Source organism: Cebus imitator, unplaced genomic scaffold, assembly GCF_001604975.1.
Source record: "Cebus imitator isolate Cc_AM_T3 unplaced genomic scaffold, Cebus_imitator-1.0 Scaffold371, whole genome shotgun sequence".
NCBI lineage: Eukaryota > Metazoa > Chordata > Mammalia > Primates > Cebidae > Cebus > Cebus imitator.
The window spans coordinates 317,256-331,670 of record NW_016107686.1 but is presented as its reverse complement, the minus strand read 5'-3'; the positions used below and the strand labels follow the sequence as shown (position 1 = coordinate 331,670).

The 14,415-nt window shown below is 38.7% G+C and overlaps 1 protein-coding gene across 3 annotated transcripts in view; it reads right to left on the bottom strand.

Moving 5' to 3' along the window:
- CNTN6 (contactin 6) overlaps positions 1-14,415 on the bottom strand; it is a 294,828-nt gene that overhangs the window by 211,069 nt on the left and 69,344 nt on the right. Inside the window, exon 3 of one of the 3 annotated variants that reach the window (XM_037730963.1) lies at positions 12,494-12,565. The exons of the other annotated variants lie outside the window; for them this stretch is intronic. Coding sequence (XP_037586891.1) covers positions 12,494-12,565 — 72 coding nt within the window. The remainder of the gene's footprint in view (positions 1-12,493; positions 12,566-14,415) is intronic. 3 annotated transcript variants of the gene reach the window in all.

Sequence of the window (14,415 nt, the reverse complement as noted above, 5' to 3'; positions counted from 1 at the left end):
TTTTTTGTGTGTGTGTGTGTGTGTGTGTGTGTGTGTTTTTTTTTCCAAAAGGAAAATACAGGAAATAGGCAGTTCCAGAGATGGTTTTGTTTGTAATCCAATTTCCACATTACTGAAGATTCTAGAAATGCATTCATTTTGTCAACTACCAAGCAAAACAAAGATGAAAATAATATTGTGGATCAGGAAATAAAAGATAATCTCAACAGAAGCTCACAGGGACATGGTGTGATAAAGTGGACCAACCTTGGGCATTGGGACTGGACTGGTCTGGGTTCTCATCCCAACTCTGTCACATACTAGTTGTATGAAATTTGACAGCTGTTAAGTTCTCTTAATTAGTTACCTTTATCTAACATGGAGATTATAATATTTCCTGTCCTTTAGAAGATTTTCTGAGGATTAAAGGAAATAATTCATGTAAAGCACTTAGCACAATATTGAACACAAGTTATAAAGCTTAATAAAAGCAGCTATTTTTACTAGAACATTCACACTAACATCTTTGCAAACTGCCAGGTGTTGTAAGGGCATTTAGCATAAGAGCTAGGTTTCCAAATGAAGAAGCCAGAGATGAAGTCCAGTAATAAGCAGAACTGGACTGATACAAACTTTTCTAGGATGAAACAAATAGAGTGATTCTTCAAAATGTCCTCTCCTTATGTGATGCCTGGAGAGCTGTCACAGATGGTAGAAAAGCCAGAAGGGAGAGAACATCTCCAAAGAGGAAGACAAGTAGGTTAAATGGGCAATGGCGCTGAGTCAGTTCTGGTGTGATATAAATAGTGATGAGTTCTGTCTTTATTTTGTGAGCAGAGACCTTGGCCTGAACCTATCCACTCCTGGAGAAAGACCTTCCAGTAGGAAGACATGTGTATTATTTGAAAATGGGCAGAGATTCCTGCCTCAGATGATGAATAGCCAACTGAGACACCAACAGACTAGCAGACTAGGGGCCAGATGCCTCTAAATCATTTTTAAAAAGAGACAGCTTGCCTCATGACAGGGCTATAGATAGAACCTTGCCTTTGCTCTCACGTATATGAGTTGTTTATCCGAAATCTGACTGCCCTTTCAAGAACATGTGATCCACTGGGACATAGTTCATTCCAGATTTTAGTGAGATAACTGACATTCCAAAACTACGGATTAAGTTGTGATACACACACACAGAGTTATTGCAGACTGTCTTCACTTTTCACAAGGATTCTTAAATGCCCTTGGGAAATAGTACACTAAAGTAGGCGGAACAATCTGAAATGATCATTTATTTACAGGATAATGGTGGAAATGCACTTTCCCTTGGTCTCAGAAAACGTCACTGGAAAGTTTCAGTATACAGATTAAATGAAATATTATCGGTACTTAGTGCAGAGGCTGGCACGTGGTAGGTGTTTAATCATTGTTAATTCCCTTCTTTCTTGTTTTCCTCCTTCCTAATATACTGCTGTTATATTAAAAGTTGGTTTCAATTTTTAATGTTTATCACCAGGAGCATCTGCAGAAGGCAATATAATCCTGCTGTTTTTGAAGAGCGGAAACTGATAAAAGAGAGAACTGGGGTTCAGAGAAGTGACGTTTTTAAAGCACCTCTGAGAAAGTAGGTACAAAGTTGGGAGGGAAAGAAGTATAAAGTTCATATAGTTACTCTTCCAAGAGGGCTTTAAGCGAGTGGACTTAATGGGAGATTTTTCTGAATTGTCTGTCAGCCTACATGAGGAGATGGTCTGTTGGGAGAGGGATAGGAGTTCCCAGGTCAGGGGATTCAACAGCTTCAATGGGTTTCGATGGTGTGAAATTGAAGGCTGAGGCCTTATGACAAGGCACAATGCAACATGGTTCTTTAAAACTAGGAGCATTCTAAAGTCAAGAGTATACAGCAGCCATGTATGGTAGGCCTCGCCTGTAATCTGAGCACTTTGGGAAGCTGAGATGGGAGGATAGCTTAAGCCCAGGAGTTTAAGACCAGCCCAGGCAACATGGGTGCTCTCCGTCTTGACAAAAAAGCATAAAAAATTAGCCAGGCATGGTGGCATGTGCCTGTAGTCACAGGTACTTGGGAGGCTGAGGTGGGAAGATCACTTGAGCCTAAGAGGTCAAGGCTGCAATGAGTTTGTTCACACCATTGTACTCTAGCCTGGATAACGGAGTGAGGCTAGGTCTTAAAAAAAAAAAAAAAAAGAATATACACCAGTGGTTCTCAATCGAAGGTACTTCTGCTCCAGTGGACTTTTGGGAGTCTGAAGCTAATTTTGGGTTGTCATGACCTGGGGTTGGCAGCACAGCTAGCATCTATAAGTACAGGCAAGGATGCTGCTAAACATCTACAGTGCACAGAATAGGCCCACACAGCAAATAATTATTTGGCTTACAATACGATTAGTTATCAGCTTCGTAGTGCTGAGATTATAAAATTCTGGTTTACAAATAGGAGATTAATTGACTCTGTAGACAAAATTTAAATTATGGGTTTTTTAGCTGTATTTTCACATTTTCCCCATCTCTTTGTGGAACCTGCACATATTATTTCTTCACTTAAATTTTTGGAGTTTGATCTATGGTCAAAATAACCCAGTTATTCACTTATAATAACTAAGATGGAGCATGACCCCTGTCCATTTTAACATTAAATATTTAGCTCATAGCATTAAGAAGTAGACATTTAAGCACAGGGATCAAAGAATGACAGAAAATTTCCCAGTATTCGAGTCTTAATATATGGTCCATAGAGTTATGAGCACAATTTGGTTGCTATTAGCATTGGCCATTGCTGCTAATTCAACTGTTCTTAACCCAACTTTTGATACTACCCTTACTCAATCACCACTAGTTATTGTTTATTGAGCACCATCTAAGCACTTTGCATTCTTGCAAATCTGTACAAATAGTATGTCTGTACAAATAGTAATATATAAACCCATTCTATGGAGTGGGCATTATAGGTAATACAAGGGTAAAGAGAGACACGCTAAGTAAGGTTTGTAACTTGCCAGAAATAACCCAACTTCTTAAAGAGCAGACATGGGATTGGTGCTCAGCTATGTCCGTTCCCAAAGCCCATGCTGTTAAAAGTTACCTACATGGCAGTATTTATAAGGAAGAAACAAAGGAAGGAGAAAAAACAAATCAGAGGACATGGCATATGTATCTTGCGGTTTTTAACACACTTAATTTCGTTCTCAGTGTCTCCTGTGCTAAGACTTCACTAATCCAAACAATACAAAAAATACATATTTTCTGGTTTGTACAAATGTTTAAGCTTCACTTTGGTTACTCTTATTTATGTTAAGTTCTCTATCTTCCTGGGACATCAATTCTTCTGAAACCAAAGGGCTCTAAAGATTGGGTGTTTTACCCTCACGGAGGTTTGTTATTTAAATAGACACTCTGGATTTTCAATAGGCTCTGCTACTAACTGTGGGTCTTTAGCTCACTTTACCCATTGTTTGGTCTGTATATTGGGGAGAATAACATTTGTTCTTTCTACCTCATAATTTTTAAATGGTTATTTGAGATAATATAATTAAAGATCCTTGAATAGTAAAAGTGAATAAGAATGTTAAAAGAATTCTTTTTCTAATAAAACTTAAGGTGAATATAATATGGGCCACCCACATCACTTGAAAATTGTAAGAAAATACACAAAAGAGCTAAATATCTGATTATTTATCAAAGTCAGAATTCTTGATGATATTCGGAAATTCAGAATGACCAACGTTTATCAAATAAGGTACAAAGCCTGAGCCAGTTATCTGATTAGTATAGTGAGAAAAGCGTTTGGCACAAATGTTTAAAGGTTTGAACATTTTTGTTTCAAAAATAGTATAAATCCATTTGGAAAATTTAGAAAAGTAAAAAGAGGAAATAAAATATGCTGAAATTCTACTACCTGGAATTACTTTTCTAACTCAGCTCTGAAACTTGACCATTATAAAGCCTCTTTATGTTATTTTCTAGCCTCTTGTTAAATATGGTTTATGCTGAAGAAAGATGAATAATTCTCATCATTATCTGCAGTATCCCTGAAAAGCTAAATATGCAGTCAAACTCTGGATCATCTCTCAAGCACTGAGGATTAAAGTGGAATGTGGACAGAATCAGAAAAGAAAAGGCAGAGCTGATGAAGGCAGCTGAATGCAACCAGGAAACCGAATGTCCCCCCACTGCCTCCACACCTGACCACAGCCTTTAGCTGGTTTGCTGTCTCTCTTTTAGACTATGTCTCCTTTTCTAAGTATTTAGAAAGAACATTTAATCTGAAGGCCTCTTAGGCTAAATAGAAGAACAAATCCTCTGCCAATTGCATGCTCTTTTCTAAATTCTCATTACTTTTAGAATTAAATCCTAGAGCATGACTAGGGCCTCTGAGACTAGTATGTCTGGCTTTTCCCTTCCTTCCTCCTCATTGCATACCATCCTTCCTCTGCCACTCATTGCATCCCCATCAGTCATTCTGGCCTGCTTTGTCTCCACAGATGAGTCACTTTGGCTTTCTCTTGCCCGGAATACCCCTTTTTAAACACCCTGCCCACTCATATCCACCTGAGTTATTCTCTATATTGGCAATCTAGTTTGATTCTGTTAAAACAGTTTTCAACACTTGTATTTTCTTAAAAAAAATTAACCTATATCTTAGCATCTGTGCCATTAGACCAGAAGCTTCTAGGACATGCCTTTTTTTGCTTATCATTAACTCCACTAAGCCTAGAAATTCTCTGTGTTTGGAGAGGACATGCAAAATGTGGGAAGAATATATTTGTACTTGGGTTCATATGTTAGCATTCCCAGGTACTCTTGTGTTACCCGAGAGACATTGGGCAGGTGGACTGATTTGTATCCCAGACTTGGGATCTGTAAAATGAGATTAAAATATTTCCCACCCAGAGCCCCTCAACATTCACCACTCCCAAGATATCTCCTTATTGCACATATTTGTAACTATATGTCTCAGAGCTTGACTCCTGTTCAGCCAGTGCTTACAACAATTGATGCCAGCAATAAAAGGGCACTGACAGGCAAGTGTCCCGGCTTCCTGGTCCCTTAAAAACATTCTGATAAACACTGAGGTGTGTTCTACACTACCTCCTACAGAATCTCAGTCATCACCAGATGCTCTCTGCTCAATAACAAACCTCATCCTTTCTCACCCTGTCTCACCATTTACCGGGGCCTTTTGGGATTATCTTTTAAATAAATTACTTTCACTCGAATTCTTTCCTGAAAGTCCACTTCTGGAAGAGCCCAACCTGAAACATGGGGTTAATAACATTTCCAGACTGGGCATGGTGGCTCACTCCTGTAATTCCAATACTTTGGGAGGCTGAGGTGAGTGGATCATCTGAGGTCAGGAGTTCGAGACCAGCCTGGACAACATGGAGAAACCTCATCTCTACTAAAAATACAAAAGTTAGCCTGGCGTGGTAGTGTGCACCTATAGTCCCAGCTACTTGGGAGACTGAGAGCAGGAGAATTGCTTGAACCAGGGAGGCGGAGGTTGGAGTGAGCCAAGTTTACACCACTGCACTCTAGCCTAGGCAACAGAACGAGACTCTGTCTCAAAAATAAAATAAAATAAAATAAAAATAATATTTCCTATGTCACCAAATTATTTTGAGATCCTAACTCATAGATTATTTGAAAACACACATGATTGCTCTATTGAGCAGCTGTTGAACCCAGCAGCTAAGAGGATAGATTTAGGAGTGAGACAGCCTGCATTCAAATCCCAGTTCCACCACTGGCTCACTCTTTACATTGGGGCAAGCTTCTTACACTGACCTCATCTTCTCCTGTCTATAAAATGGGGCCAATACAATTTGCCCACCTGAGACACTTGTGGTATGGCTAAGCTATATGTATGTGTATATATACACATACATATAAAATCGCCTAGGAGATTAAAGAGTATAAAAGTGATAGGAAATGTTGCATGGCTGTTTCTGATGATTATTGTCACTCACATGGCACTTTGCAATTTTAATATGTGCTTGCTAGTTTAACAAAAGATATTTACCATATCCATGTTAGGTACTTTGGATGGAGAGTAAAATGATAAATTGGATATAGATCTCCACCTGGGCAACATATAAGATATGTCATCTAGATGAAAAGAAAGGTAAGACTTTCCCATAAAGTTCTCTAGTATTAGAAACTGGCAACTGATATGGAAAAATTACTGTTGCTAATGAAAACTAGTGTGACTTGAGTGTGTATCATGTGCCATGCAGTATATAAGTCAGAGAAGGGTTCAGGAATTTTCCCTGTCACACAAGTAGTAAGGTGCCAGGTATGAACCAAGGTGGGGTTTTGTTTTGTTTTCCCCACTCCTCCACCATTTATGGCTTGTCTTTCATCCCTACCACTCTGCTGTACCTGCTCTCTCACAATCACTGAGTTTCTTTTTCTTTTTTTTTTTCTTTTTTTTACATTTTATATAATAAAATAAAAAATTTCACTTGTTTTATTTTTATTTTTTAAATTTAAGTTCTGGAATACATGTGCAGAACATGCAGGTTTGCTACATAGTTATACATGTGTCCTGGTAGTTTGCTGCCCTATTAACTCATAATCTAGTTATAAGCCCAACATGCATTAGGTATTTGTCCTAATGTTCTCCCTCCCCTTGCTCCCCACCACTGCCCCTGCCAACAGGCCCTGGCATGTGATGTTCCCCTTACTGTGTCCATGCGTTCTCATTGTTCAACTCCCACTTATGAGTGAGAGCATGCAGTGTTTGGTTTTCTGTTCCTTTGTTAGTTTGCTGAGAATGATGGATTCCAGTTTCATCTATGTCTCTGCAAAGGACATGAACTTATTATTTTTTATGGCTGCATAGTATTCCATGTGGTATATGTGCCAGGTGTTTTTAATTGCAGAGTCTGTATCAGCTTAAGAGCTTAATCAGCTTAAGAGCTCCCTAGCCTACTGATAGATAAGTGCCATGCTTCCTTCTCCAACACCATCTGTAATCTGGATGAGTTGTGTAGTTTCATTCCTTTAAAACAATTTTTAAAACTTGTATTTTCTTAAAAAAATTTTAATCTGTATCTTGGCATCTCTGCCATTAGACCAGAAGCTTTTAGGATGTGCCCTTTTTTGCTCATTGTTAACTCCTCTAAACCTAGAAATTGTCCTGTGTTTGGCAAAATGCAGGAAGAATATATGTGTTCTGGGGTTCAAAATTCAGCACTCCCAGGTATTCTTGTGTTACCTGAGTGACATAGAGCAGGTGGCCTAACTGATTTATATCCTAGATTTGGAATCTATAAAATGAGGTTAAGAGCAGGCACAGTGGCTCACACCTGTGATCCCAGCATTTTGGGAGGCCAAGGTGGGTGGATCACCTGAGGTCAGTAGTTCGAGACCAGCCTGGCCATCATGGCAAAACCCCATCTCTACTAAAAATAAAAATAAAAATAAAATAAAACAAGTCAGGCCTGGTGATGGGCACCTGTAATCCCAGCTACTCGGGAGGCTGAGGCAGGAGAATGGCTTGAACCCCAGAGGCGGAGGTGGCAGTGAGTAGAGATCACACCACTGCATTCCAGCGTGGGTAACAAGAGTGAACCTCTATCTCAAAAACAAACAAACAATTGAGGTTAAAATATTTCCCACCCAGAGCCCCTCCACATTCGCCACTCCCAAGAGAACTCCTTACTGCATGTATTTGTGACTCTGCCTCAGAGCTGGTCTCCTGTTTAGCCAGTGCTTAGAACAGTTGATGCCAATGAGCTACCCCTGCATGCCAGGATCTAAGCAATGCACTGAGAAATGAGCACTGAATGTTCCAACTCATAAGTTATACCTCCCCTTCCTCGTGCATCTTCTCTAAAACAATCCTTGTTACCTTATTAGAGCCCAAAACCCTCCGACACTTGCAAGCATTTTTCTTTATTTGGGTTACAGCACAAAATCATGGTTAAACCACAAGAAAATCCACTCAGAGGTACAGTGATTTAATGTACCTTGAGTCCTTAATTTTTATGCATGAATTAACATGCTCCCTAGGTAAAACACAGTATTGTGGGACTTAAGGCCGAAGTTGGCTTTTGGGGATTCTGTAAAGTTCAAAAGATGTCTGGATTGTAAGCAGAACTGAGAACAAAATGGCACAGGAAGGTACCAGGCTTCACCATACAGAGGAAGAGATAAAAAATAACTATGCCAAGTTCCATAGGCTCCTGAGTCCTAATATATATCAAGAATGTATTCAGTATCTTAATCTCACTGTACATGAAAACTATAGTCCCTCCAAAACCTTCATATTCACCAGCTATCACAGGAAAAACCAAAGTATAGTGATTTGGATATCATTCTTCTGTCATGTATGACATATTTGAACTGTACAAGTATTCGTTAAGGTTCAATCAGGAAAGCTAAAGTACTATGAATCATATGGAATAGAGGATTCATTTTAGGAAGATGACCTTATATAATTGTAAGAGAAGAAGACGGTACAAAAGTGAGAAACGAAAAATCACAGCGATATTGCCAACAAGCCCTCTTGAGCACTGAAGCAGGTGGTCAAGTCAGATCTTTCAAAGAAGCCAGCAAGTTCAGCTGCCAGAGTGGGCTTGTGAAGGGGAAGTGTTTGTGAACTGTTGTCTCTAAAGCTGGAGTAGGCCTAGGGTCACTGTTGGTCAGTATTGCCAGTGGCTGGACAAAAAGCTGGACATGAAGAAGGAAGCAGCGGAATGTTCTCTGCTAATCTATGTCTCTTTCTCACCAGGCAAACTTACAAACAGGTTTCACAGAGTAGCATCATTTCCACCTTCCAAATCTCACACAAATTTCCTTTTTGATCATGTCTAATCCAGAACTGAATAGGGAAGGGAAATTTGGAAAACATAGTTCTGGCTCAGCCAAGGTTGTCAGTCCAGTAAAAATTCTTTTTTCCTGTTGCAGATTTTCCCTGATTTTCAATGTTTACCAGTAAAAGGAACACTAGCAGAAATCAAGATGAGTCCATTGTTTACAGATTGGTTAAGTGTTTATGTTCTTACGACATCAGCTGCTAACCATGTGTTTCAGGTTGTCTCCCCACATTAATAGTTTGTTTAGAATGTCTGAGTATCTCACTGAATTTACTGATTGACTGCATTGACAGACACGCAGATTAATCAATGAGCTTTGCTGGGCCCAGTGGCTCATGCCTATAATCCCAGCAACTGAGGAAGCTGTTGTAGGAAGACACTTGAATCCAGTAGTTCCAGATCATCCTGGGGAGCACAGCAAAACCTCATCTCTAAAGTAATAATAATTTTAAAAATTAGCCAGGTGTGGTGGCATGTGCCTGCAGTGCCAGCTACTTGTAAGGCCAAGGCAGGAGGATCTCTTGAACCCAGGGGTTGGGGGCTGCAGTGAACTATGATCACATCACTGCACTCCAGCCTGGTTGGCAAAACAAGACAAATCAATGAGCTTTGAAGGCTTGCATATCAGGGTATAGCATAACCTTAGCCATAGAATAGTGGCATTCAAATACAACATTAGAGTTTAATAAGCATTATCCATTTGTGACTATGCTCCTTCAGTGATGCTCTTGATAATAATTTCAAAATAACAGTCAGAAAATATTTGATGAAAGAACAGCACAGAGCAATTCACTCATAATTACCCAAGGGAATAGCATAAGATGGATAAATAAAATTCACAGAAGAGTCCCAAAGTGCCTTTTATTTAAAACAAGCTGCATTGTCCTCATATATTCTTTTATCAGGACTATTAAGAAATCATAAAATTGTGTAATGCTTCTCATCTTAGAATCATTAAGTATCAGAACTGGAAAGGATTGTTATAATCTCTAGGTACAAGAATTATAATTCCATTGTCTTCAAGGGACAAGGAGAAAACAAAAGGCTGCCAGTCCAGGCCCTAGGTACAGATGATTTCCCACAGTATGAATGCTCTTTGGTTTGCTTTTCTGTTCCTGCATGTCTCATTTGGAGTGATTTTGATGTTGTACAAATATAAGTAATGGGAAGATACGAAGTGTCAAACTGTCTAGCTATATGATAAACAGAAAAACTGGCAGTTGAGTAGAAGATGGCATTTCTGAAACCAGTTCTCCAAGTCCATCTGTGCCATCAATTCTCATGTGCTTTGGATGTTGGAAATGTGTTCTAAAACATAAAGCAAGATCCAGCTTCCCCAGATATGTCATTAGGCAACAACAAGTCATTTGACAAATCGTCAATTCTATTTAAGAGAGACTAAGTGTTTGGGCAAGTAAAAAAATATATGGCCATGAACTTAGATATATCAAATTAAAGCCCTGGCCTCAGATTGACTTTAGCAATGCTACAGAAAGAGGACAAAGTGGAAAGGACAACTGGAAATTATTAAGGGATGCTGTAGCCACACAGATTTAATTTTAGAATGAACTCCTCCCTCTGTGATTGGTGATTCTCAATAAGACTTTTGTGAAGAAGAAGGGGGTTTTGCACCCCCTCCCTTTTGAGCTGTACAACCTCAAATGTAGCACTTTTGTGTTTGATTACAAGTAATTTCTGAAATTCTCATGTGTGCAAATACAGGTAAAACAAAACAAAACAAAGTTCCTTGCCCTTTTTGACATAAAAAAATTGTTATTGTTTCTAGGCTCAATATTAAGAACTGATTATAGAGCTGGTCAGAACATTTGAGAGGGTTTTGTTCCTTATTCAAATGTTGTTTTTAGTTCTGTATGTACCCAATCTGTTCTATTGTGAACTTCTGGCAAAGTGAGCAGACAGCACCTGTTGTTAGCTGCAAGGTTCAGGAAACCAAGTGTGATTTTTTATGAGGGAGGAAAGAAACTCTTCATCTGTTTCCTGGTAACCTATTAAGTATCTTCAGATTGAGATTTTTTTTTTTTTTAAACTGAGTACTAATATGTCACCTTTGTTATTCAATTTAGTAATAATTTTGTAGGATAAACAAAGTATCAACATCTAAATTAATGCTAAAAAAAGGCAAAAACAATTACAATGTCATTTAGTGTAATATCATATATATATAGAACATGTATACACACACATATATGTGTACAGAACTTATGTGTGTATGTGTGTATTCCTGAGGGCACCATGGGGCCTGGGTACTTACTTCTCTACTTTGCTTTCTGTACTCAATGAATCTGCAAAACATGGCATACTTCCACTAATAAAAAATGGCTAAAAAATAAACATGGCTCAACAGAGCAGCATGCTAGCAGTTATTTAACAACCATGTCTTTGAAAAGAATATGGATACACATGTTTCTGTGCATATAAATGTATATATACGTATATACATGTTTATTATTAAATTTATCAATGCAATAGATGTGATGTACAGCGCACAATTAAAAATTAAATTAATATCATAATTTATTATAAATTCCATAAAGTCAATTGATTCTCATCGAAAGCTTTTGCTAAGTTCTACTGGACATTTATATCCCTAGCTAAGCTTCAGTTGCAATTTGACCATGACCAACAATTGGAATTGCATCCCAATATTAACTCTATTACCAATAAACATTTGTTACAATTCACCTGATATGTGATATAATCTTAGACTATTTCTCTCTGTCATAAAAATTATATCTAACACTGAAAACTCTTTCAGCATCAACACTAAATGAGGACCTTCTTTGTAGCATTTGCTAATTGCTATGTTGTTAATACTCCCCAAGAGTAATTCCAAGATAATAACATGACATTGCTTCATGAAAATTTGGGAAGAAATATACAGTAGTTTCCATGATATGATATTTCCACCACACAAATACAATAGATATGAACAACCTCAAGACCATAAGTAATAGTAAAATATTCTAAAATAATTTGGAAGTAATAAATTCTAAATATTTATTGAATTTTGAATATAATTATTTTAATTGGATATTTATTTAATTTTTAATAATGTTTGGGTTTAAACAACTTGCTTACAAAATTCCTGAAACTAACACTCAGCTTTCATGAGCTGCTACATGTTAGCTCCAGCACACCCTGGCTAAATATGTTGGTAATTTTCAACTAGAGATAAGTAAAAATGGGAATTATGCCAGTTTAAAAATACTGCCACAAATTTCATGGAAGCCTAATGGAATCTCAATTCAATTTAGTTTTTTTATGTTCACTTATGACTATATTGGTGATACGCAACCTCAGAAACAGCACATAGGAATCATTTGCTGAGCTTTTAAAAACAGTTAGGTCCTTTTAAAAACACCAAGGTCCATCAAGAGTAAACTGGAAAGACAGGATGTAAAAGATTCATACAATGGAATAATGTACTACCAGCAATGAGAGTAAGTAAACTTGCATTATACATGACAACTTGAATGAGTCTCACAAACCCAACACTGAAAGAAAGCCAGAAACAAAAGAATACATACTAAACGACCATGCAGGTGGTATATACATCCATACATGCATACACACACACACACACACACACACACACACACACACACACACACACACATCATAAAAGTAAATTGTGTGATGAGAAGTTAGATAGTGATTACCCTTTTGCGTCTCAGCTGTGATTAGAGAGGGCTTCTGGGATCCAGAATATGGTCTGCATCTTGATTTGCGTGCTGGTTACATAGGTAGATTGAATTTATGAAAATTAATTGAACTGACACCATTTATGCACATTATACTTACTGAGATATTTTGGATTTTAATAAAAGGCAATGATGGGATGATCTGCCAGGCACAGTGGCTCATGCCTGTAATCCCAGCACTTTGGGAAGCTGAGGCAGATGGATGATAAGGTCAGGAGTTCAAGACTATCCTAGTCAACATGGTGAAACCCTGGCTTTACTAAAAATACAAAAATTAGCCAGGTGGCATGAGCCTATAATCCTAGCTACTCAGGAGGCTGAAGCAGGAGAATTGCTTGAACCTGGGAAGCCAAAGTTGCAGTGAGCTGAGACGGCACCACTGCACTCCAGCCTGAATGATTACACTGAACACAGATGAATGAACTATAAATTTCTGAGTGGGATTGCAGTATCAGTATTTTAAAATGTCCTCAAGTAATTCCAGTGTGAAGTTAAGTTTGAAAACCAGATTATTTTTATATAGATTTATTGGTCTGTCAATTTATACTAGTTAAAATACATCAAGGTATTTATTTTTAAAAGATAAAAGAAAATTAATGACAGTATATTTGCCAAAAAAAAAAAAAAATCCCTATACAGTAGTCCCATCTTATTCACAGGTTTACTTTCTGTGGTTTCAATTTCCCCCATTTTGGTTTCCACAGTTTAAGTTGCCATGCATAACCAAGGTCCAAAAATATCAAATGCAAAACTCTGGAAATAAACAAATCAGAAGTTTTAACTTGCATCCTGGGTAGTGTGATGAAACCTCCAGTGGTCTCACCCCATTCTGCTTTATCCCAGAAAGTGAATCATCTCTTTGTCCAGTGTATCCTGGCTGTGTATGGTACCTACCTTTAATCACTTAGTAGGTGGCTCTGTTATCAGACTGAAGAAACATAGTATGTATAGGGCTTGGGACTGTTCATGGCTGTAGGCATCCACTGGGAGGATTGGCACATATCTTCTATCAATAGGCCCACACTATGGTAATTAGGAGGTAATCAGAACACATCCATTTCTTTAGTATAATTTACAATCTCCTGGGTAATTTCCCCTTAAAATTGGTCTCAGATTTTAAAGGTTAACTGTTACATAAATTTGACTCCATTACTCAGGAGGCTGAAGCAAGAGTATCACTTGAGGCCAGGAGTTTAAAGTTTAAGAATTAGCAGAATTAAGAGGGAGTATCCAAGATGGCCAAATAGGAACAGCTCCAGAGTGCAGTTCCCAGCAAGAACAGCACAGAGGGTGAGTGCCCATCGCATTTCCAACTAAGTTTTCACTTTCCTCAGACCAGGAGATTCCTGGGCAAATAAGTGCCATGAGATTTCAGTGTGGTGATTTCAGCTGGTGCCAGGTCAGCGCACAGAAACTCACACAAGTCTGGGTCACCCTTTTGACTGGCACCTGGAGTGCCTGGGAGACAGAGCAGCCCATTCAACTGAAAGGGAGGGGGGCTGAGACAGGGAGCCAGGTGATCTGGCTCGGCAGTTACCACTCCCACAAAACAAGCAATTTGAAATGCTCTGGATGGAGAGTTTTGCAGCGAGCGCAGCTAGACCCAAGATGATCCAGCTCTGTGTGGGGAAGGGTGTCTGCCACTACCAAGGCAGTTCACACAGCAGCTGGGCAGAGCCCGCAGCAGCTCAGCTCCATACTGGGCAGGGCATCTGTGAAAAAAGGCAATAGCACGACAGGAACTTATAAATAAAACCGACCTTCCTAGGACAGAGCACCTGGGAAAAGAGGTGGTTATGAGTTCAGCTGCAGCAGACTTAAAGGTACCTGTCCAGCAGATCTGCAGGAACAACTGAACTCCCAGAACAGCACTTTAGCTC